The sequence below is a fragment of the Sorex fumeus genome, unplaced genomic scaffold, assembly GCF_029834395.1.
Source record: "Sorex fumeus unplaced genomic scaffold, SorFum_2.1 ptg000122l, whole genome shotgun sequence".
Classification (NCBI taxonomy): Eukaryota; Metazoa; Chordata; class Mammalia; order Eulipotyphla; family Soricidae; genus Sorex; species Sorex fumeus.
Genome location: NW_026606179.1, coordinates 51,272,552 through 51,295,085, shown reverse-complemented (window position 1 = coordinate 51,295,085; position 22,534 = coordinate 51,272,552). Strand labels below are relative to the sequence as shown.

Sequence of the window (22,534 nt, the reverse complement as noted above, 5' to 3'; positions counted from 1 at the left end):
AACCACGTTGAATTCCAGGCTGGTCATTAAAGCATTTAATCTGGTATTTAATTATTGATGTCTCTGAACAGATTTCACATTTGGAAAACAAGCGTTTATAATGGCTTAAATGGTCAAAAGGAATCATTATCTTAGTTCTAGAAGGGCTCAGATATAACTTCTCTCACATTTCCTTTGACACTATTTTTCCTAGGCACATAAATTGATGTTCTGATGGGTGAAAAAGACACTATAATAAAATTCCCAACTACAGCATATACAGTAGGTAAAAAAAAAAAAAGAAAAAAAAGAGAGGCAAGGAAGAACGGAGGAAGAAAAGCAAGTAAGTCCCTTATTAACAGTGCACGTATAATAAACAAAGCCTTTAAAACAACCTGCTCCAGAGTGACTAATAAAAACAGATTTACATTGGCTAAATAATGACATGATTATTTTATCTTATTACAAACACAACATGAAAAAGCTTGGAAACAAAATGACTTGTAATTTTACCTTCCCCCATTGTTGGTATTGTTATAAAATGGAATGACAATAAAGAAAAACATACATACACAGAGATAAGCTCCAAGCATTAATGTGAGTTGCTAAAAGCAAGAACGTAACAGTGTAAAGTAATAAAATGTGGTTCATAATTTAGTCTTTCTGCCATAAATACATAAAAAATTGTTTTCAAGGCCTTTGCTGGCTCACTGTCTTCTTTAAAAAAGCAACAACTTGTAACAGTAATCTGAAACTGTATTATTAATTAGCACATGTATCAACCACTGACCACTGAGCAATTCTTCAATAAGAAGACAAATACTTTTTGTAACCAAATTGTATATTAAGATATGCGTCCTTAAGTTAACATTGACCTTTAGAGTAAGGGACATTTAACAATGTTAAAAAAAATTTTAAATCCATCATTACTGAATATGAATATGGTAGCATAGCACAGCCCTTGTATAAATAACCACAAAATTTACGAAAATAAAAATTGGGTTTTCTGCCTCCATTCAATCATAGTACTACAGTTCAGGTGTTTGTTCTGTTCTAAACTTAATTATTATAAAACAGAATATTGGTCCCTGGTGACTTGGCATTGGCAACTTGCATTTTACAATGATAAACCCTTTGCTAAATAACAGAACAGAATTCAGCACACAAGCCAGTCTTCTCGCCATCACTTCATCCACAAAGCAGTGTTAATTATTTTTTTTAATTGGAATTTGGTTAAGAGTCTCCTCTGTAATCTGTTAGGAAAAAATTCAGAAAAACTCAGAAATAAATCCAACACAATTTTATTTCTACTTGTTTTTATACCGGCTGGGAAAGCTTTGAGAAAACCCCCAGCTGTCAGTTTTACACTTTAAAATTGAAGCACTGGATTGTGTGGCTGGTCCTTTTCACAACCTGAACTATACTGGGTAATTTTTCCTAATAAGGGTGGAGAGAAAAGAGATATTGAGGAAAATGCTTTTGGTTCAGAGAATTTATAAAGTAGTTCTGGATATTACAAGATGGGGAAAATGTTATTAAAATTACAAACATGTTTTTTAGTGTCTTTATAAATAATAGGCATAGAGTACAGAAAGCCAATTAATAATAACAATAACAATAATAAAATATTAAATATATAGTGAGCAAAGACAGAATGGCTCATTCTTATGAAACACCATTTGACACACTGCCTTTATGGGTTTCCTTACTCTACATTTTGCTGAGTGAAAAATCCAGCAAACACACAGTAAGTTGCCTTTAGCCCACAATAACATTAAGGAACTGCCTGATGGAATGGCCACCGGATGAACAGGTCATTTGTTTCAAAAGATACTTAAATACTCAATAAAGACATAACAAACCCTCCCCCCCTCACGGTTATCAGACGCCACGTTGTGGTAGAACATCAGACAAACTCACAAATTTACCACAAAAATGTGTGGCAAAAAAAGAATAGTTTATATATATGTATATATATAAATTTCTATATTTATGCCAATGTACTCACTCAGTACAAATAGCAAAATAGTATACCATTTCCTAAATACAAAATATAGCTTTCCAAAAAAATGAAACACACATTAGATATAAACCATCCAAAACTTGAACGATTGAAAACTGTATTCAAAATTAAATGACCCAGAGTAGGTCTCTTTCTGAAAAGTTCCCTTCATATCGGCAAGAAGCCTGTACTACTGAAAACGTAATTCAATGCCTCTCAATCAGAGAGAGAAAGAAAGAAAGGGTTGAGGGTTCAGGGAAGAATATATGAGGACAAGGAGGAAAAAACTCAGAAGAATAGCACATTCAAAGAGTGAAGGAAGACCATCACAAAAGGGGCAGGGGGAATCTGGCGGAAGAAACAAAACCAACACCACTATTCCACAAAGTTCAACTAAATGTATAGGATAGAAACAAACGAACGAAGACCAAAACAGAAAAGTAGCCCTCAACAAACAACTAGCAGGCTATTTTTTTTTATACACTTACAAAAATAAAATGGACAAGAATACCAAAACATCTTATCTACATATAGAAGCCACACACAATTTGGCCATAAACTGTATTAATAGCTTTCTACATGCCAAAAGGAAAGAAAGACATAAGCATGTATCCAGACAACAGGTTGTAGTGAGAAGCAGGCATCCCACGGGTGGTGAGAACACCCAAAACTGTGTAACTAATGCTACAACTGCAAGTTCTGGAGTGTGTGATTTTGCTCTTTATAGATGTAACATGAGTTAATTCTTCATTTTAAGTCAATGATATGACCCTGTAAAGCCTAAGGCTTGTGGGAATCGTCAGTAAGTGACCACTTCAAACTGTAAAGCACTGAGGTGACAAGTGAATTACACTCACTACCGCTCAGGGAGAAGTGATATTTCAAGAAACTTTAGTTTGCTTTTTTCAAAAAATAAACTTTATACTGTTTCCTATTGGGGGGGGGGGGGGGAATTGAAGACTTCAGAACAGCACCGTTCGTGAAAAAATAAAATGCATTGTTTCTTGTTTCTCAGGACTGAAGATAACCCTTCTCCTTTGCCTGTGCTGAAGGAGCTAGTTACTGGGTTACCTCAGATCAAAGTGGCCTTTTCCTTAGCTGCTACAGGGTCACAAAGCTAGCAGTACATTACTAATCATTTAAAAGAAAGTGAGAAATAGGAGGATACAATATAAATATAAAAAGGGAACATAGGTCCAAGACTGGGTTAAGAAAAAACAGACTCAAATTACTGTTAGTTAAAACTACTACAGGAGGACGTCAGAACATAATTTACCATAAAGTCTCCCCTTTGCTTTTTACAGAGCAAGTTAATTACTTTTTTAAGCACAGTTATGGCTAAAACCCTTTAATAGAAACATAGAGAATTCATAACTCTCTGAAAAAATAAAATCAAAAGCATTCCAGCTGTCCCCAGTTTGTTAGGTAAAGAGGTCTCGTATTTGTGGAGAGCTCTTAAGCTTATTTGTCAGAGTAATAGTTTTTCAGTTTCTCTATAAAAACTGAAAAAAAGATTCCTTTACTTTGGCCAACTGAAGAAAAGATTTCTTCACTTTGGTCAACAGTTGTGTTTTTTTATATTGAAAAAGCACAGCCTTGGTTTGATTTTAATCTTACTTTTTCAAAAGCCATTACTTGACTAAAACAATGCAGGAAAATAATGAATAACAAAAGTAAACATGAATTATTTTCTAATAGCAATTATAACTGAGTCCTCCAGCTTTCGAGTTTTAAACTATGCTTATTTTAAAGAAACAGTGCCTAGGAAAATACCAACAATGAACTCTGTCAGCTGGAAACACATATAAGATTCTCAGTCATCACTGTTATTAGAAATAAAATATGGAGACATTAACGGTGGCTAATCACTGCAACAGGTAGCATAGATGTGCTCTTTTGCAGTCAGGGTAGAATCTATCCATTTACTCAATCACAGTTTTTTGTATTTTGTTGTTTTCAAAGTAACAGTTCAATAATTCTCATGGAACCACAAGATCTCAGGGTATTCGTGGAATCAATTTTCTTCAAGGCATTTCTAAAAACAAAAAAACAACAACAAAAGAGTAATTTAATAAAACTGAGCACCACTGAGCATGTGCGCACACACACACACACACACACACACACACACAAATCCAACACTTACAACTCCAGTTAAAAGGAGCCAGTCAGGTTGTTCCCTTGGTTTTGCAATGAAACAAGCAAATCAATCTTTTCCATGTTCTGGTTGGTGTTTATGGAAGACGCCATTGGAGAATTCTCTGACATTTGCTGAGAAAGAAGTGTTGTCACTGGTGGCTGGGCCTCACTTTGTGGCTGACCTGGCTGACTTATGGCCATCAACTGATCTGGCAATGTGGCTGGTCCAGAAGACAAAAGTTGACTACAGTCTGCAGAGACATTTAAAATAGGAGATTCTTGATTAGTAACTTTCCCTTAAGATTCATAAGAAGATACTTAGTAATTGCTGGGGGAAATTTATGGGAGGGTGGGGGGAGGGCAATTTTGGGTCCCACCTAGAGGTGCTCAGGAGTGATCCCTGGCAGTGCTGGGGGGACTATATGCAGTGTTGGAGATGAAACCAAATCAGCCTCAACTAAGTGCCTTACCTCTCTTTTCCCAGAAATTCATTTTTGTATTCACTCAACACGTAACTGAAAGTGATAGTTTAGAGCTCCTGCCTTATACCTTATAATGTATGCCTTAAAAGCATACAGGCATATGCAGATAACATATATGCATACTTATATATGTTTATCTACATACAAGTTTACATATATTTTTATATGCATGTATGTATAACTTACGCAAATAGCTTGTGCCTTTACAGCTGCCCAAAATGTTCTCCATCATAACTGAGATCCTTGGGTTTTCCTCTAAGCAGTGCAAAAATGTAACTTTGCTTATCAATAAATTTATGTCGTAGGTCCTACATAATTTCCTTGGTATACAAATATTAAAGATGGATTTCTACCTCCTTAGAAACTTTCATTGGCTGAGGTATTTTCTGTCATTGTTAAATTATCAGGTTGATGACTTAAAATGGCAAACACATGTAAGCTTTGCTTGCAGGAGTCCCAGGTTCAATGCCAGGCACTCCACAGACCCCTAAGCACCACTGGGAGTGGCCTCCAAGGATCGCCAGGTGTGCACCACTGCCCCAAAGGGAGGGGAAAAAAAAAGAGAAAAAGGCAAACACATATACATTACCAGAATTAATCCTCCCAATATCCTTGTCAAGTATGTGGTATTACCACCATTTTAGATGTGGAAATTGAGGTTCATGCAGATCATAAAACTCGCTCAAGAGCTCAGTCTATAAGTGCTACTATAGCTGGGACTTGAATTCAGTTCTAAGCGCAATCTGTGCTTTTTAAGCCACTGAGTTTTGCTTCCTTCTAATAGTAACAACCTGACCACTTCAATCAATGACTTTTAAGAAATGAGAAAATAGAGTGAGTTTCCTTACTATTTTGAATGCCAAATAAGAACATTCCTGAAGTCTGTTGAGATGACCCAGAAGAATTCTGCAGTTGGTTCATGGTGCCTCCTGTAGTGTTATGAAATAAAGCAGGTTGCGGTTGAGGTGAAGATGTGGCTCCTTGAATGCCAGGCATGTTGTTCTGAGGAGAATAAAGGGGAGACTGCTGCATGTCTTGTTGGTTTATACTGGTCTGCAATGCAGACATGGATGCTGGAGAGAGGAAGAGTGTTACTTGTTGCTCTTGAGAACTGGGTGAGCCTTGGACCAACTGAATCTGAGGAGAGCTGTGGAACAAGGTGCTCTGTGAAGATTCAGACTGCGGAGGACCTGGGTTCGGCAGCGTGGACACCGTGGGCTGGTTCTGAAATTGCATAGGCTGCTGCTCTTGATTCATGGGGGCCATATTACTCTGTTGGTGAAAAATGGATTGATTCTGTTGCTCCTGATTGGCCATTGGATTCTGACTTGGGCTGAACATCATGTTCGGCGACGGCTGCTTCTGAGACGCCATGGTGGCCATGGTATTCTGGCTACTGAATAAGATGCCCTGTGGTTGCTGCGGCTGCGGCTGCGGCTGCTGCTGTGGCTGCGGCTGCGGCTGCTGCTGTGGCTCCTGGGACGGAGAGCTACTCTGGATGGCAACTATTGAGTGCTGCGGCGGGAAGATGGTTCCTTGTTGGTTCTGAGGCATTTGGTTGGGAGGAAGGGAGCCCAGGGACACCTGAGGCTGGAACAGACCTTGGGGTGAGGACTGTGCCTGCTCCTGCGGAAGCATCGGCGTCTGGATGTGTGAGATGGGAGCTTGCTGTTGGAAAGCCGCTTGGGGCTCGGGGTTGGAAGTCGACTGCAGGGGAGATATTGAGTTCTGAGCTGCAAAAAATGAAATCTGCTCTTCCTGGGCGACTGTGTTAGTCTGAAGATTATTCATGGGATTCTGGGAAAGAAATATATTGGCAGGTGGCTGGTCTTGAGGAACAGAAGAACCCTGGAGCACGGCCATGGTACTTTGGGAATGGAACAGTGGAGGCTGCATTGGTTCCGAGGAGGTTGTAGAAGCCTGGCTGTGGACAATAGGACTAGGACTATGAAAAATAGAACCTTGCGTTTCCTGGGAAAGATTCTGAGCCTCAGCAATAGAGTTCTGAGAATGAAAAAGTTGAGCCTGTGAATGAGAAGACTGCTGCAAAAAATTCCCAGGTTGGAGTGAGATCATCTCATTACTCTGCGGGAATAAACCATTGCCTTGTTGTTGGGTACCACTATTCTGAACACTCATCATACCTTTTGGAGTTGGAAAAAGGTTAACTTGAGACTGACTGTCCCCACTATGCTGCATCTGAACCATGGTCTGAAAGACACTGCTCTGAATCTGTTTCGCTTGCGCTGCAGTTTCTTCTCCATCTCCTGAACTTGATGTCTGGAACAGGGCAGTGCCAGGGGTTGCAACCTGCTGCGTGGTGGTTGTAGCTGTTTCATTTCCAGAAACTGCAGGAGGAGAAGAAAACAATTCACACTGCATTTGCATGTCCTCGCTGGAAGGTAACGCACTCATTATGTGAGAAGTCTGCTGGTACACTGGAGACTGCTGAAGGTTTCCGTTCGCTGGAGCAGCTGAAGGGAATAACTCTGACTGAATCTGGGCAGCGGCCTGGCAGATACTCTGCTGCATCTCCATCACCATTGCAGCAGATGACTCCATCACTTGCTGTTGCTGCTGCTGCTGCTGTTGATTTGATAACGTGTTTTCAGTCTGTGAATGAACACCCTCAGCTCTCGCAGCTATTAAATTGTCTGGTCTGGTATGGACCGCAGGCTCTGTGGAGGAGAACATTCCAGGGCTTACACTATTTTGGATCTGACTGACTTGCTGGAAAATGTCTGCGCTAAGCTGTTCTTGAACATTTTCATTACCATCTGTAGCAGAAAACAGAACTGAAGATAACTGTTGCTGTGCCTCTAAAACTTGCTGGACCAAGTCGACGTTTCCGCTGCTGCCACCAGTAGTACTGCCTGTGAAATTTCCTGCTTGCAAATGCTGAATTGTATTCTGTAACTGACTCACGCTATTTGGGGGTGGGAAAATATTTGATGAAATCTGCTGCTGTAAAGTTTGTGCTTGTTCTTGGAGTGGTGACTGCTGCTGCTGCTGCTGCGCCTCAGTCAGGTGCGACAAGTTAACAACTGTCCCATCAGACTGTAACACCTCTCGAGACTGAGTTTCTCTGGTCTGGAACTGTGTAGCCTGCTGGAGTAACGCATCACTGCTTGAAGCAGAAACTGTGGGAAAGGTCCCGGGCTGTGAAATGTCCTGTGTCTGGATAGTTGTTAGGGTCTCTGGGTTGTATGCCTTGGGCTGAATCTGTTGCTGCTTTTCATTTTCAGAAGGTAAGTGGGAAGATGGTGATGAAAAAGATCCACTTCCTGGCATGTTAGAAATATTTTCTAATGTTTGTTGAGTTGATCCAACTGTTTTTGTAGTCTAAAATAAAAAGGACCAAGTCAATATGTAAATATTTAAAGAGCTCCCACAACACTTCAAATGTTATTTAAAAGAACATATACATACGCAGGATAAATTTTCCACTCCCTCTATGTATTTTTTTTTTTAAAGAAAAACAGATTTTATGGGGGCTGAAGCGATAGCACAGCAGGTAGGGTGTTTACCTTGCACGTAGCTGACCCAGGTTCAATTCCCAGTCCCCCGAGCACCGCCAGGAGTAATTCCTGAGTGCATGAGCCAGGAGTAACCCCTGTGCATTGCTGGGTGTGACCCAAAAAAAGAAAAAAGAAAAAAGAAAAACCACCAGATTTTATTTGGCGGTTTTGAAGGGAAGGAGGAAGAGAAAGTGAGAGAGTGGAGAGAGCCCCTACACACATTCCAGCATTAGACAGGAAAGCATGAAAGTACACATCTCAAGAGGGGAGATGTGGGTGACATATACTTGGGCACCACATGTGCTCAGCCATGTGGGCACAAGCAGCATAGGGGCTTGGAAAGCATATGCACTCTAAAAAAAAATCTGGTTTTGGGGCCACACCTGGCACTGCTCAAGGATTATTTCTGGCGGTACTTGGGGATCATACGCAGCTCTGTGCTCAGGGATTGAACCAGGATCAGCCCCAAACAAGGTAAATGCCTTGCTCCCTGTACTATCTTCGCTCTTTCCACTCTCTATGTTAAAAATAATAATAATAATTTTTTCTGGTAGTGTTTAGGATTAAACCAGAGCTTCACACATGAAAGACTCCAAGGCCAGTCTTCACTCTATATTATTTTTGGGGGAAAAAAGAAAAAACCTTAAGGCTATGATTTTCAGTGAAAAGATGTCTGATAGTAACTGGAATTCCCCTGCTATGTTCCTGGGGGATTGAACTCGGGGTCTTACACATGCAAAGGCAAGAATTCTACCATCAAACTACATTCTGGGTAATATCTTTGGAATTTTTTGAGTAACTTTTATAAGCAAAGATGGCTAAACAAAGAAGTAGAAGAATAAAGAATTACTGATATTCATTAGACAATGTGAGCCCATTAATAAGTCATTGAAAAAAATAATCTCCATTTTTTCCATTAACATTTCATAGGTAAAAAGTGGAAAAGAGAAATGATTATAGAAAAACTGTTAAAGGAAATAAAACTGTCTTTGATGTGGAAAATGCTAAGTCAGTACATTTATTAATACCATATCCCACAGATCTATCATATTAATTTTTGCCATGTCAAAAACTGTGTGTATATATATACACACACATACATACATATATATACATATATATGTATACACACACACACACACGAAGGCATTTTGCAAGTGATTTGATTGAAGCAAAAAAGTATCCAGGTCACCTGCAAAGCAAATTCATTACGTGTATCCAAAGAGAATGGAGAAATAGGGAAAGCAAAAAGCAAAAACAGAGAAATAAAACAACCCAAGTTATAGTAATTTTTATTTTGCTTAATTGGTGGAGTGTCAATGTAGCTCACCTTAAAAATAGGGGAAGATCTTTTTTCTGCTGTTACTTCCATTGGAGTAACATCTTCACTCTTAATCATGCTGCTTGATATGAGTGGAGTGATCAGAGCATTTGGAAGGATAGTTACCTTATCCAAGTTACATCCAGTAGTTTTCATTGCTGCACATACACACACAAAGAAAGAAAAGTTTGAAACCACAAAAATCATCAACCACTCCACAGCACACTCCCATTAAAGTAGCATTAACTTAAAGGCGCCTAATATGGGCCCAGCACTAGCTAAGATATCAACAGCAGGTCTGTATTCTCTTTTGGACCACACTTGGCAGTGCTCAGGGATTACTACTGGCTCTGTGCTCAGGAATCATGCCTGGCACTACTCAGCAGGCCTTATGTGGTATCAAGGATAGAAATGCAACTGGCCAAATCCAAGGCAAGCCCCTTAACCTCTGTAGTGTTATCATTATTATTACGGGGGGCCATACCCAGGGATGATTAGGGGATACTCCTGGCTCTGCATTCAGGAATTATTCCTAGTGGTGCCTGGGGGAATGTATAGGATTTCAGGGGTAGAAACCAGGTCACCTGCGTACAAGGCAAGTACCATATCCACTTTACTTTCTCTCCAGCCCCTTATATTATTTTTAAGCAATAATCCCAAGAATCTTTCTAAGGTTCCTTGAACTGCACTACTCAAGACCACCAACAATATATTATAGGAAACATTTATCTGTATGGAAGTCTCCAAGAGGTTAAAACCATTTGATTACCATTGTTCACTCTTGGTATACGGCAGCCTGGCAGTATAAAGTCTCAGAACTTTATATATGAGTTTTTTTCAGTAGTGGGGCTCAAACCCAGGGCCTTATATGTGCAAGGCAAGGTGCTCTACTGCTCAGCTTCTCTCTGACTCTAAAGCCTCAAAAGTAATTTTGTTGCTTTTTGGGTTAGACTGGCAGTGCTCAAGGCTTACTCCAGGGTGCTTAGGAGATCATATGGGATGATGGGAATCAAATCTAGGTTGGCTGCATGCAAGTAAATGCCAGTCTGCTGTCCTCTCTCTCTCTCTCTCTGGTCCAGGCAAGGTAAATTTTATCATTATATTATTCCTGGTGGTGCTTGGGGGACCATGCCGGGGACTGAACCCAGGTTGGCCTATTAAGGCAAAGACCCTACGTGCTATACTATCACTGCAGCCCCCAAACAGTAGTTTTTTAAAAAAAATAGTTTTTAATTCCTAACATATTTTGGTTTTGGGATCACATCCAGTGGTGCTGAAGGTGGAGTACAGCTATTTTGAGCTTGGAACTTGGATCACTCCTTGTGGAGTTTGAGGGATAACGTAGTTCCAGGATCAGACCTGGGGCTCTGGCTCTTTGAGCCATCCCCTTGGCTCCTAATACCCCAACTCTTAGAATAAGGGAAAGGGTTTTTTTTGTTGTTGTTGTTGTGAATTAATCCCCCTCATCTGCATTGGGCTGGAGCGATAGTACAGTGGGTGGGGTGTTTGCCTTGCACGTGGCCGACGTGGGTCTGATTCCTCCGTCCCTCTCGGAGAGCCCGGCAAGCTACTGAGAGTATCCCGCCCGCGTGGCAGAGCCTGGCAAGCTCCTGGTGGCGTATTTGATATGCCAAAAACAGTAATAGCAAGTCTCACAGTGGAGACTTTACTGGTTCCCGCTCGAGCAAATCGATGAACAACGGGAGGACAGTGACAGTGCTACAGTGCATGTTTTATTCATTATCTCTCACCCCAGTTTTCTCTTCTTTCTTCTTTGTTGCCTAGACTGCCACTGGCACTTAGCAGAGCCTGCTGATACTGACACTAACAGTCCTCTGATCATTTAACCAAAGTCTGATTTAAAATCTAAGCACTACTTTGAGACACTGTGGACAGAAATACGAGCTTCTCTAAGAGGCATAGCTGTTAAATTTCTTACTTGATACTGAAAGAAATTTCAGATTCAGAGCAGGTATTTAATGGTATATTTAGTAGAAAAGATATTTTCTAAGCATTCTGGTTAAAATATTTTGAGAAGCTGAAGAGATATACAGCAGGTAGGGTGCTTTCCTTGCATGAGACAAATCCAGATTTGATCCCAAGCTCCCCAGATGGTCCCCTGACCCCACCAGGGAGTAAGCCCCAAGCACAGATGGTGTGGCTCAAAAATTCAAAGCACAAACTATCATTTTTCAATCCCAGAAAAGTGACCTTGGATAAGTGATTTAATCTTTCTGGAACCTCATGGTTCCTCATCTATAAAATGTGAATAAAAATGATCTAACACATAAAACTTGGAAGATTAAATGAGATAATATCAGTAAATAGTTTGGCGTATTATTCTACCACTTAACATATGTTCAACATTAGCAATGGCTATCCAGTGCTAGGATTTGTAAATTTTCCTGCAGCTGAATCAGATAATCTTGGAAACTTAATTAATTGCACAGTTTCTCAATAATCTACTCTGCAAAGTGTTCATGGTTAGAATTTATAGTATACTGAACACATACATAAGAATGCAGAATTCCCTCCTGAAAGCCATTCGGTGCCTGCTCTTCAAGCCCGCGTTCTCCCTTGAACATGTATCTTGCTTGCTTGTCTCTGTTTCTTTGCTTGCTTATTTCCACTTTGGAGAAGCCTGTCTTCTCCCTTGAACACATATTTCCCCTCTTTCTCTCCTCTCACATCTTTCTAAGCAAGTTTCATTCAATAAAAACTACCTTCCTTCACACATACACACACACACAAAAACAACAAAAAAACAAGAATGCAGAATTTTACTACTGACAGTAGAAAAAAGTTATAGTGTTTGATCAAATTCATTAAAACATATGCCGTGGGACTGGAGAGTTAGTATAGCAGGTAGGGCACTACCTTTGCACACGTAGACCTGGGTATAATTCCTGGCACCTCATATGGTCCCACAAGCACCACCACAAGTGATCCCTGAGCAGAGAGCCAGGAGTGAGCCCTAAACTTGACTGGTGTGGCTCAAGCACCCGCCTTTCCACCGCCCGAGCCCACAAACAAAACAAAGCACATTAAGCCCCTTAAGAACAAGTACTTTTTAATCTGGGAAGGGGAAGTATGGGGGTCTCCCAAGCAACGCGTAGGGGCCCCAAAACCACTCTCAACAACTCTTGGCTGCTTGAATGCTGGGGCCTGATGATGTGGTGCTTGGGCCTTAAGGTGCAAGGAACCACCAAAGGCCATACTTAACAGTCTTTGCATGCACTCTCACCCACATACTATTTCCCCAGTCCCTTAAATTTTAAATTTGATTTTTAACTTATGAATTTTAGGGCAGAAACATACAAGTAAAAGGCATATCATAAAGTAATTGACATCTTCATACAATAACTTGGTCTCTGGTTTCAATGTTGAGTACTAATCTTAGTGCATCAGGAATCTGTTTTATACACATTATTTACACATACTTTAAAGATTTTAATGGAGAATGGGGGAAATACCAAGTTGGGAACTAAGTCTGCATTTGAGTTAAACAAGTATTTATCTTACAATATGAAAGATACCTTGCAAATTATTCCAAGTACATAAAACAAAATAGTTAAAGACTTGTAAGAAATATACAGAACCATCTATTTACTGTTTTGGAGAAGAACCAACTTAGTACCTTTCATCGCCTCTTCAAAAGAGCAAGGCCTTGCAGGACTAGAAATTTCCTTCTTCACATTTACATTCAAAGCACCAGCTGTTGCTATTAAACAAAAAAAGTAATTATATTTAAGTTTGTTCATCTTAAAAAAATTTTTAACTGGTATACTTTTTCATAAAACATGAATAGAAACGCTAAGATATTTTTAAAAACTTTTTTGGGGGGTATAAGGGGTTGGGCCACATCTGACAGGTGCTCAGGTCTTACTCCTGACTGTATTCAGGAACCACTCCAGGGAGAGTTCAGGGACCATATGAGATGCCTGGGATTAAACATGGGCCCCTACCTGCAAGGCTATCCCTCTGGCCTCTTATTTTTATTAGCTTTTGTGCCACATCCATTGATGCCCAAGGCAAGCACCCTACCTTCTGTATGATATCCAGCACTAAAGTTAAGATGAATTCTTAACCATTAGTCTATGATAGAGAGTTCACCAAACCAGGTATCGGACAGAACCAGGAGTGGAAAAGAAGAGAGTCATGCTTGGGGCCAGAGCAATAGTACTGCGTAGTGTATTTGTCTTGCATGTGGATGATTCTGGTTCAATCCTCAGCACCACTTATGGTCCCCTGAGTCCTGCCAGGAGATCCCTATCACAAAGCCAGTAGTAAACCCTGAGCACCCTATCCACTGTACTCTCTCTGGTTCCAAAAGGAAAACAATTTTTAAAAAATGAACTTATAGGGACTGGAGAGATAGCACAGTGGGTAGGGCATTTGCCTTGCACGCGGCCAACCCAGGTTCAATTCCCAGCATCCCATATGGTCCCCTGAGCACCGCCAGGAGTAATTCCTGAGTGCAGAGTCAGGAACAACCCCTGTGCATTGCCAGGTGTGACCCAAAAAGCAAAAAAAAAAAAAAAAAACTTATGGATCAGAGCAATACTATAGTGGGGAGGGCATTTGCCTTGCACGCAGTCAACCCAGGTTTGATCCCTGGCATCCCATATGATCACCTCAGCACCGCCAGGAATAATTCCTGAGTGCAGAGTCAGGAACAACCCCTGTGCATTGCCAGGTGTGACCCAAAAAGAAAAAAAAAAAGAACTTATGGGCCAGAGCAATACTATAGTGGGGAGGGCATTTGCCTTGCACGCAGTCAACCCAGGTTTGATCCCTGGCATCCCATATGATCACCTCAGCACTGACAGGAGTAATTCCTGAGTGCAGAACCAGGAGTAACCCCTGAGCATCGCTGAGTGTGACCTAAAAAGAAGAAAAACACAAACAAAAAAAACTTATGGTAACAATTATCTAAATGTGATCAAACATAGCCTTATTTGTAAAATATTTAAAGCAGAAGGCTTACAAGTTTATCTACATTGTATTTTTCAAAGGGACATTTCTAATAATCAACATTTATCAGTAAGAAATGATTAATCCCTACTGATTGGGAGAAACAACCTGTACAGAATAATCACACAAGGGGCTAACATCCAAGATATATAAAGCACTCTCAAAGCTCAACAACAAAAACAACCCCATAAAAAAATGGAGAGAAGAGATAATCATAATCAGACATTTCCTTAAAGAAGACATAAAGATGGCCAACAGGTACATATAAAAATATTCATCACCAATTACCAGGGAAATGCAAATCTAAATGACTGAGAAACCTCACACCAGCAAGAAAGTCCTATATCCTGGTCTTTTAAAAAAGATGGGAAACAGTTAAGTGCTCATGGGCACGTGGTGAAAAAGGAACTCCCGTTCACTGCTGGCGGGACTGTTCATCCTCTTTGGAAAAAGGCTTGCAGACATCTCAAAATTTAACTTCCATCTGACCTAGTACCTCTGATCCTGGACATCTGTTCCAAGAACACAAAAACATGAATCTGAAAAGATATGTGAATTATCAATATTTACTATGGCACTATTTATGATACCCAAGATCTGGAAACAACCCAGGTGTGGTTTTTGGCCACACCTGGCAGTGCTTAGGGATCCTCTTGCAGGCTCAGGGGACTATATGTGGTGCTGATATCAAACACAGGTCTGGGGACTATACTGGCACACAGCCCATGGCAAACTGCCATCTTTCCCTGATACTTTTTTTTTTTTCACTGTATACTACATGGGGTTAGTAAACTTACAGATACAGAAGACTGGTTCATTCTGAAAGTATGCCCGAGACAGGAATGAACTGAACCAATGGTAAGCATGGCAGAAATCAAGCACTAAAGAAATTCCTTATCCAGAATGGTCTCTACTTTTGCCAGGAAATGCCACACCTGTGGGGTCAGGGGTTACTTCCAGTTATGTGCTTAGAGGGGAGGGGCTGCTTCTGGAAGGCTTGGAGAATACTGTGGTGCCAGAGATGGTACATGAGCCTTTCACACGGAAAGCGTTTCCAGTCCTTTGAGCCATCTACCTGGCCACAAGTTTTTGATATTTTTAACACAGAAGTTAGAAAATGCTATAGGCATATAGCTCCATGTCATTTTATCACTTATCACCCTAAGTTTACCTCCCCAAAAATGCATCCTATAAGTAAGTTAGAATAAATGATTAGCAGTTTCCAAAGTTGTCACTTTCACCTTATAAGGTATATTCAGTGAATGATAATTCCTATTACAAAATAACTTATGTTCCTGTAGGGGCCAGAGATATAGTACAAAGGGTAAGGTTCTTGCCTTGCATGCAGCTGACCTAGGATTGATATAGTCCCCTGAACACAGCCAGGGGTTACTCAAGAGAATAGAGCAAGAAAGAGCCCTTGAAGACCACAAGATATGGCACAAAAAGTCTCTCTTGCTGCAAAAGAAATTATTCCCTTAACAATGTGTAAAAGTAGTGTTAGTGGTTATCTTCTTAGGAAATATGCCATTTCAAAAAAAAAAAAAAAGACAAAGAAAAACCCAACCAAACCCAACTCAACCTAACTTGTTCATTTTATAACACATTTTTTTTATTTCGCTGGTCTTCTTCATATCTTTCCAAAGAACTGGAAGGTATATATGTTTAGTTCAGATATTTTTCTTTTAACATACCTGGGTCTGGAGTGTAAGTAAATGGCTGAACATCATGAGATCTTCCAGCATTGGTCACTACATATATTCCCACCGATACAGGTAAAGTTATATGTTGGTCATGATATGGAGGAACCTTCACAATCAGATGATTCTAATTTAAAGAAAATTATGAGTCAGAAAATAAACAATATTTAAATTTAAAAAATAATTATAATTAAGTATATTTCTGTTAGCTGTAAGGTTGGAAAAGTCTGAAGAGAAAACAGATTCACAGGCACGAGGACAATAATCTTAAGATTGCTTTGAAAGGGGCCAGAGAGACAGTACAGGGGTAAGACCTTGCATGCAGCTGACCCCAATTTGTATCCCTGGCACTGCATATGGTTCCTAAGCACTGACAAGAGTGACCTCTAAGCACTGCTAGCTGTGGCACGCTTCCTTCTCCCAAGAAGATTGCCTTTAAGGTAAAATTAAAATGTTTTACAACTTGTTCTTTGCCCTGTCAACTTCATCTCATCCTCATTCCTCACAAGGTCGCTACACACCAGCCACAGTGACTTGGTCCATTCTTTCTGTGAACAAAAATTCCTCCAAGCCCTTATACTTGCTTTTCTTTCCCATTCTTTCTTCCCGCTTTTATGGAACTAAGTCTGTACCCTTTTCAGGCATTATTCAAATGTCACCTCAAGGAAGCACTCTCTCATCATCCTCTTTAAAGCAGCACCCTGCTGTTACTGGTCACATATATTTACCTCTCTACTAGCCCTTATTGCCACTTGAAATTACTGTGTGTTTTCTTAATTTTCTTTGTCTCTCTCCAACCACAGAATGAATGCTTGATGAGAATTTAAGATTATTTATTCTTCTATTTCCCCTTCTAATAAGCACTTATACAAAATACACTCAAAATATGTGTGTTGAATTCAAGAATGAATCTTAAAAACAGAAGCCACACATGGCTATGATGGGAAATAAAGGATCAAATTTATAGCCTCAACCATACCGGGCATGTGTAACACCACTTGAATGATCTCTCTGACCCTCAAATGAAAATTTCTGAGGGGAAAAAACACCAAGCATGTTATCAGTTACATGTTTTGTACAACCTTAATAGGGAAATGTATTTCAATACACAGTTCACTGCTTTCTTAACTACTGTAATTTTCATTTACAGTAAAATAGGGTTCAGTTTATTTGAAACTATTTATTTTTGTCATAAAAGAGGCAGAAGGATCATTTTTTCTAGAACAGTGGAAAAAAACTGGAAGGAAGGGGCCGGGGACATAGGGCGAATGGTTGGAGCATGGAGCACCTGCTGAGAATGAGCAAGGTTTGAGTTTGATCCCTGGTTCCACATGGACCCCTGAACACCACTGGTATGGCCCTGTTGGTCCCCTAGCATTGCCAGGATGGCTCTGGAAGATCACAGCACCAACTGATTCAAGTAATACCGCATCACTGGGCACGGGTCTGAACAGCTGTCAGGCCAAATATAACTTGGAGTGGTCTCCAGGCCTGCTGTGTAGACCCCAAAATGGAAAGGAAAGGGAAAGAGTTTATAAATGTTTTACCGTAACTTGATTGAAGGTACTACAACCTTTTGGAGATGATCTAATTTTGTTTGTTTTGTTTTGTAGGAAAGTGCTCTACCCGCTATTCTGTCCTAGTGCCTGGAAGCTAATTTGAACCGTATCTGACATTTTCTCCTCTTTCTTGATATACTATAGTAGCACTGTAGCACTGCCCTCCCGTTGTTCATCGATTTTGCTCGGGCAGGCCCAGTAATGTCTCCATTGTGAGACTTGTTACTGTTTGGCATATCGAATAAGTCATGGGTAGCTTGCCAGGCTTTGCTGTGCAGGCGAGATACTCTAGGTAGCTTGCTGGGCTCTCCGAGAGGGGCAGAGGAATCGAACCCGGCTTGGCCGGGCCTGCTTGGCCGGGCCGGCTGTGCGCAAGGCAAACACCCTACTGCTGTGCTATTGTTCTACCCCCATACTGGTGCTAAACCATACTATAGTAATGGGAAGAAATACCAAGGAGAAATGATTATGTTTTAGGACATGATTTACAGGTGGCTGATTCACCTACTGACAGTTGAAGCTAAGGTAAATTTGTTTTGTTTTTGGGCCACATCCAGCTATGCTCCTGGCACTGCACTCAGGAATCACTCCTGGTGGTGCTTGTTGGGGTTTATATGGGATGCTAAGGATCAAATCTGGACTGGCTATATGCAAGAAAAATGGCTTACCCACTGTACTTCTTTTTTTTTTTGAGAGTGAGGTAACTTTGATAACAATTTTTATTTTGTTAGACAATAGTTGGTTGACTCACGTAAACAGCCTTGTGACAAATGGGCCAAAGTTCAAGATTTCAATTTCTAAGCCTTCAATTTATTTCTTAGTCCTCTTAAAACACTCTTAGAAACAGTTACATGATAATTATTTCTGATTTATGGCATAATAATGCCTCCTAAGTCAGTTAACTATTTTTCTTTTTGGGGGGTACGGGAACACACTTGGCTGTGCTCAGGGCTTTCTCCTGGCTCTGCACTTTGGAATCACTCCTGGCAAGGGCTGGGGGACAATATAGGGTGCCAGAGATTGAATTGGGGTTGGTCAAAGCAAGCACCCTACCCACTGTATTTTTCAGCTCCGCATATAGTCAGATATCTTAAAACAAACTATGCTATTAAAACCAGGTGAGAAACGTATGTAGGGGGGCAAAAACATGAGAGACATAAATACATTGTCCTTCAAAAACACATTTTTATCAATCCAACTTATTATTGTCTTGAATCTTGTCTACCCTCATTTTTACTTTTTAAATCCAACAATTATGCCACAAAGTCATCCTATCTAGAGTTAAGGAGATAGTGGAATGGGTAGATTTAGTATTCTAGTCTTAAAACTATTTGGCAAATTCCTATCATCGAAATTATTTTTCTGAACAAAAGGAATAGTTTCTGGTAATTAGTGATAAGAAATCAGTATATAAAAAACAAATTTGTACCTTATCAGTGTGCTTCTACTCCACTTGCTTTGAGAATACAGTCAAAGAAGCCTAATTTAAACCCTTTCAAAAACTAAATGAGCTTATTTGGTTACTACTTTTTCAAGTTTCCTCAATCTGAATCTAGAAATTCTACTAAGTTAGGAAGAGGCGGACTACAAGGGATACAAGGACAGTGGTGGAGGGTCTTTGGCACTTGGGGACCATATGGGGTACTGGGGACCGAAACCAGGTCAGCTACATGCAAGGAAAGCACCCTATGCACTGGGCTATTGCTTTGGTCCCTATTTTTAACTCTTACACTCTAAAATGTGCCACATAAGGAATCCAGAAAACTAAAGCTGATAGTTACAATTTACAATTTTCTCTTTCGGAATACACTAAATAGTGTATTCCGAAAGAGAAATAGTGTCTAGTCCATGTTTCATAAAACAAGTCACTCATAAAATTATATGCCTATTCGGAGTTTCTCATATATTTGTTTTTAGCTTTTAGTCTCTCTCTCTCTCTCTCTCTCTCTCTCTCTCTCTCTCTCTCTTCCCCCCACCCCCCCCCCCACACACAATCTACAGCATTTGATATATATCAAACACAATTAAGGTCACAAAGAAAAAGAACTCATCTAAGTTTGTTAAAATGAAAAGATACAGAGATACAAAGACCATATGTGTGCCTTTTCAATTTGTTACAAGAACAGGGGACTTAGAAGCAAATATTAAACTATTAAACTAAAGTTTTTACCAGAATTTCTTATATAACCAGAAATGTTTAATTTTGTAGTTATAAGTGAATAGCTATCACAATTATTGATAAGTCTGCGAAATTATCTCTAAAATTTTTTATCTATAATATCATATTCTGGGCATTTTAAATTAATTATCTATTTTGGAGCCACACCTGGTGATACGCAGACGTTATTCCTGGCTCTGCACTTAGGCATTATTTCTGGCGGTGCTTGGGAACCATAAGTAATGCTGGGGATAGAGCCAGTTCAGTCATGTGCAAAGCAAGTGCTCTACCTGCTGTACGATCTCTCCAGCCTCATTTAAAATTTTTATTTATTTATTTTTTGTTTTGAGGCCACATCGGCATTACTTAGGGTTACTCTTGGCTTTGACCTCAGTCCTAACTCCTGGAGTGTCTCAGGGACCATAAGGGTTCCTGAAATTGAATGCGGATCTGAGTGCAAGGTTAAGTATCTTAATCACAATCTTTCTGGTTCCTCTGGGCATTTTTTAAATAGAGATGCTTTTTCAAATATCTTGTATAAACCTGACATTCCTTCATATTCAGCGATTCTTTTCATATTCAGTGACCACTTCATATTCAGTGACCATATTCAGCGATTCTTTTCTTTCAGTACATTTTCTGAACACATTTTTCTTTAAATATTTATTTCCCAACAAATATAAAATACCTGCCTGGCACACAGCAGCTACTCCACTTTTCCTTGGGCTGGGGAGAGAGTTCGAGAGCTAGACTAGGGCGTGTTTTGTAGGCAAAGGCCTGGGTTTGATCCCCAGGATTACACGGGTCCAGAGAACTAAATTAGAAGTTGCCCTGAGCACCACAGGACATGGCCCCAAAACAAAACAAAAACAAACGCTTCTCTTTGTTTTAAATAAAGAGCAAATTAAGGTAATCCAAATTATCCAAGCAAATATTGGATTTATTAGCAAAGGGATTTAATGTTTCATCTTTTAAAAATAGAGAGTTTTCCAGGCTGGAGAGAGAGTGCAAAGGCTGAGTGCATGCTTTGAACTCAGGAGGCCCAAGTTCTACCTCTGGCACTACCTTTTTGCCCGAACACTGCGAGAAGCATCCCCCAGCACAGAGCTGGGAGGAGCCGCCAGCATTGTCAGGTGTCATTGCCCCCTCTCCCACTGCCCCGAAGTGTCATTTGGTCATCAACACTTAATTTTATGTCAGGTAAGAAAACAGAAGAAAAAATCTTCACTTAAATGACTTAGAATAGACACAAAGAGGAAATTTAATCGGTGATTCAGGAGAATTTTGAAACAAAATGATTTCTCAGAGTAAATAAACTACAGAAAGGTTGAAATTATACCTGATGAAATAATTCCATGTCGATTTCAGCTTCTGACTTCCAGGAGTTTTCATCTAATAAATAAACAAACAGTGACTTAATAAATTTTTAAAAAATATTTTACTTTTAGCTGTGATTATTTGCAACCAAGTGAGACATACAAAAGCCTGTATTCCAATTTTATGACTACTTACCAGAAACATTCTCTTGAAAAATAACTTTAGTTCCTTTTAGAAAATTTTTGCCGATTAAAAAAACTTCTTCTTCTCCTTTCACTGAACAGCTATGCAAGCTTTTCTTTAGAATTTCTGGCACTCCTGCTGGCTGAGCTGTAGGAATACATTAACATTCCATAAAAACAAAGCCACTAACATTCATTTCCCATCTATAATCAGCTCTTTTATAGGCCTATTAGTTGTCTTTATTATCTCTGAATTTTATTTCATTCATTAATTTTGTTTGTTTTTCCTGCTTACCAGGGGCTGGAAGGAGGGAGACAGGGGAGTTAATGTTTTTGTATTTCTGTTATACAAGGTAGGTCCAGTTTTTTTTTTTTTTAATTTTTATTAGTGAAACACCATGAGGTACAGTTGTAGATTTACAAATTTTTGTGCTTGGGTTTTGATTATACAATGATCAAATACCCATCCCTTCTCCAGTGCCTATTTCCCACCACCATGGATCCCAGTATCCCTCCCACCCCCATTCCCCACTCCCACCCTGCCTCTGTGGCAGGGCATTTCCAAGGTAGGTCCAGTTCTACCACTGAGCTACACCCCAGGCTCTTGGCTTGTATTTTACAACTTAACTTTTGCACTAACAGAGAAAAGAGGGAAAAATGTCAAAGGTCATGCTACATTTTGATAGTACAGTAAAATTCTGAGATAAAATTATTATCTAAGATATTTTAATTTATTATGTCATCTTTGCTCAGTTTAATAAATCATAAAAATGTCCCAAAATATGAACTTGGTCAACTTCTTATTTTTTACATTTTGGGTCACATCCAGTGATGATCTCAGGAATTACTACTGGCGCTGCTTGGGGAACCATATGGGATGCCAGGGATTGAACCTGGGTCGGCTGCATGCAAGGCAAATGCCCTCCACACTATACTCTTGCTCCAGCCTCCATTTTTTTATCCTAATACTTAAAAAATTCAATTTGAAGAACAAGCGAGACAGCAGAGGAGTTAAAGTGTTTGCCTTGCAAGTGGCTGACACCACATGGTCCTCCAAGAATCATGGGGGGTGTAGCCCTGGAGTCCCGGAACACCACTGGAATGGCACGGGTATCCTACACCTTTATCTATACAGAGATCAAGAGAAGGGTATGTATGATGTGAGGAATGAACCAAGGCCTCATGAATGCAATGAATATTCTG

General features: G+C 39.9%; 2 protein-coding genes across 6 annotated transcripts in view; both read right to left on the bottom strand.

Moving 5' to 3' along the window:
- The window catches only part of LOC130044522 (cytochrome b5 type B), a 267,802-nt gene that overhangs the window by 32,561 nt on the left and 212,707 nt on the right, over window positions 1–22,534 (bottom strand). The window lies entirely within an intron of this gene.
- Window positions 276–22,534, bottom strand: part of NFAT5 (nuclear factor of activated T cells 5) — a 104,327-nt gene continuing 82,068 nt past the window's right edge. For all 5 annotated transcript variants that reach the window (XM_056137254.1, XM_056137256.1, XM_056137255.1 and 2 more), the window contains 8 exons: window positions 21,345–21,479; window positions 21,172–21,224; window positions 16,110–16,242; window positions 13,079–13,162; window positions 9,451–9,599; window positions 5,451–7,944; window positions 4,128–4,371; window positions 276–4,016 (listed from right to left, as the gene is read on the bottom strand). In XM_056137254.1, the coding sequence (XP_055993229.1) occupies window positions 4,136–4,371; window positions 5,451–7,944; window positions 9,451–9,599; window positions 13,079–13,162; window positions 16,110–16,242; window positions 21,172–21,224; window positions 21,345–21,479 (3,284 nt within the window). In that variant the 3' untranslated portion in view covers window positions 276–4,016; window positions 4,128–4,135. The remainder of the gene's footprint in view (window positions 4,017–4,127; window positions 4,372–5,450; window positions 7,945–9,450; window positions 9,600–13,078; window positions 13,163–16,109; window positions 16,243–21,171; window positions 21,225–21,344; window positions 21,480–22,534) is intronic.